This window comes from Malus sylvestris, chromosome 17, assembly GCF_916048215.2.
Source record: "Malus sylvestris chromosome 17, drMalSylv7.2, whole genome shotgun sequence".
Classification (NCBI taxonomy): Eukaryota; Viridiplantae; Streptophyta; class Magnoliopsida; order Rosales; family Rosaceae; genus Malus; species Malus sylvestris.
In genome coordinates this window covers 3,219,759-3,222,087 of record NC_062276.1, presented here as the reverse complement: position 1 = coordinate 3,222,087, position 2,329 = coordinate 3,219,759, and the positions used below count along the sequence as shown (strand labels likewise).

Here is a 2,329-nt window from a genome sequence, read left to right as displayed (position 1 = left end):
ACACCCGTTAGCACCCGTTAGTTGAGGATAATTTAGTAATTTTAGTAAAGTCTTAATAACAAAAAATAAACTTTATGCAAAAAATAATAATAATAATAATAATTGTTAACGGGTGATAACGGGTGAAACGGGTGACCCGTTAGCTTAACGGGTCGAGTTCGGGTGACCCGTTAGCTTAACAGGTTGGGTTCGGGTGACCCGTTAACTTAACGGGTCGGGTTCAACCCGACCCAAACCCAATAAACCCGACCCGTTTACAGGTCTGATCAATAGGTTATACCATCCTATACAGTTGTAACTAACTATACACACCAACCAATCATAATATGACACCCGACCCAAACCCAATAAACCCGACCCGTTTACAGGTCTGATCAATAGGTTATACCATCCTATACAGTTGTAACTAACTATACACACCAACCAATCATAATATGACACATGTCAACTAACTTTACACATCAACCAACAATTTGACACATGTCACAATCCTAACCATTCTAATTTACACACTAAGCGCATAATACAACCTATCACAGTTTTGCCGCTTCCTCTGCCTCTGATTTCGCTTCATCCTCGGCCATCATTCTTGCCTTCTCCTTCGCACCCTCGAGAGCTTCGATCAAGTTCTTCAAACAAGATTCAGCATCGGGTATAACTGACTTAGGCATCAAGTTCTCAGCGACATCAGCAGGAGTCATATTGGTTTCGCCCAACAAACGCGCAATCGTTTCAAACAGCTCGTGTGAATCCAAATCCAAATAATTCCTAGCAAGCACTTTGAATGCTTCGAAGCAGCAGTAGGACAACTCTATGTGTTTGTCCATCCTTCCTCTTCTAATGAGCGCAGGATCAAGTTTCTCCACATAATTAGTAGTGAACACGATCAGTCTCTCCCCTCCGCAAGCTGACCAAATCCCATCGATAAAGTTTAGCAGCCCCGAAAGAGTCACCTTGCTCTGTGTGTTTTCTTGATCTTCCCTCATTTTTCGAACTGGATCCTTATTTTCTTCCTTGTCCTCCTCATCCTTCTCCTTCTTCTTCTTTCGCTGTCCTGTAAGATCAAGCGAGCAATCAATGTCCTCAATCACAAGTATAGACTTACTCGGTGTGTCAATCAGTAGCTTCCTCAGCTCAGTGTTGTCCTTCACCGTCGTTAATTCAAGATCATAGACATCATAATCCATGAGATTAGACATGGCAGCAACCATGGTAGACTTTCCAGTGCCTGGTGGCCCGTAAAGTAGATAACCCCGCTTCCAAGGCTTCCCGATTTTTGCATAGTACTCCTTTCCCTTTCTGAACATGATGAGGTCATTGACGATTTCCTCCTTCTTTTTCGGGTCCATTGCTAGGGTTTCAAATGATGCCGGGTGCTCAAACACTACATGGCTCCACTTTGTCCCCCTGTAGGAGTACCAATTCTGTGTAGGATTGTTGATATAGAGCCTTCGTTGCCTGTTGCTCACCGATATCGCCTTCCCTTCTTTTATCACATAATCAAGGTAAGACCCCGTGATGATATCTCGATGGCGTCTGTGGAACGTCAGCGTATAATGATTCTTCTCATCAGCCTGAGGATAGAAAGAAAATGAAGTCTGATTCTTCGTTCGTTTCCTCGAAGCCCATGAAAGATTAATGCCTTGAAATTCATCAGTCACTTCTTCATTGTCATCCATGCCAAGGACTACAGACTTGCTGTCCTTGACATCATGAGCTTTTAACCGCTTAGCCCGGGTGGAAGACTTCGCGCTGAGATAGCTCTGGATGGCGGAATAGATTTCACTTCGCTTGCGAAAATCATTGGTGAATTCATCAAAAGAGATTTGGATGTAAGGGTAGACAAAGCTCACTAATTTTTGAGTGTATCTTTCGACATGGTATCGAAGTTGGCGAGGAAGGTATTGTTGGAATATGGCAGCAACGAACATCACGCTCGCAATCACCGAGCCCGTTTGAGCCCACATTTCTCCCATCATCTTCGTTTTCGTCGGAAGGGTTTTCGGAAGCTCTTGAAGGTTTAGGTTTTTTATTTTTGTTTCTGCTACGATGAAAGACATGGTTTTATATAGGGGAGGAGATGCTCGTTTCTTGGAAGATAAGTTTCAGTTGTATACAATATTTAATTGACTAAAGGAAAGCAAGAGGAAGTTTGGTGGAATTCTCCAAAGGCGGCCCGCCATGAAAAAGAAGAGGTTCTGGAGGGACGTAACGACAAAGTTGAGTGAGCTGGACAAATTTGTTTTTTCTTCAAAATCCACATAAATAACATTTAAAAATTACATTTTATATCACGAATTTTTTTATTTTTTGTTGAAGAATTGATAAA

The 2,329-nt window shown here is 42.2% G+C and overlaps 1 protein-coding gene across 1 annotated transcript; it reads right to left on the bottom strand.

Moving 5' to 3' along the window:
• Positions 1-375: 375 nt before the first annotated feature.
• Positions 376-2,029, bottom strand: LOC126611259 (AAA-ATPase ASD, mitochondrial-like). Its single transcript, XM_050279468.1, has one exon. It carries the CDS (start codon positions 1,977-1,979, stop codon positions 534-536), a length of 1,446 nt encoding a protein of 481 aa, XP_050135425.1. The 5' UTR covers positions 1,980-2,029; the 3' UTR covers positions 376-533.
• Positions 2,030-2,329: the final 300 nt, after the last annotated feature.

Excerpts from the sequence above, each read along its gene's own strand:
- LOC126611259 (XM_050279468.1), bottom strand. The coding sequence starts at position 1,979 with ATGATGGGAGAAATGTGGGCTCAAACGGGCTCGGTGATTGCGAGCGTG.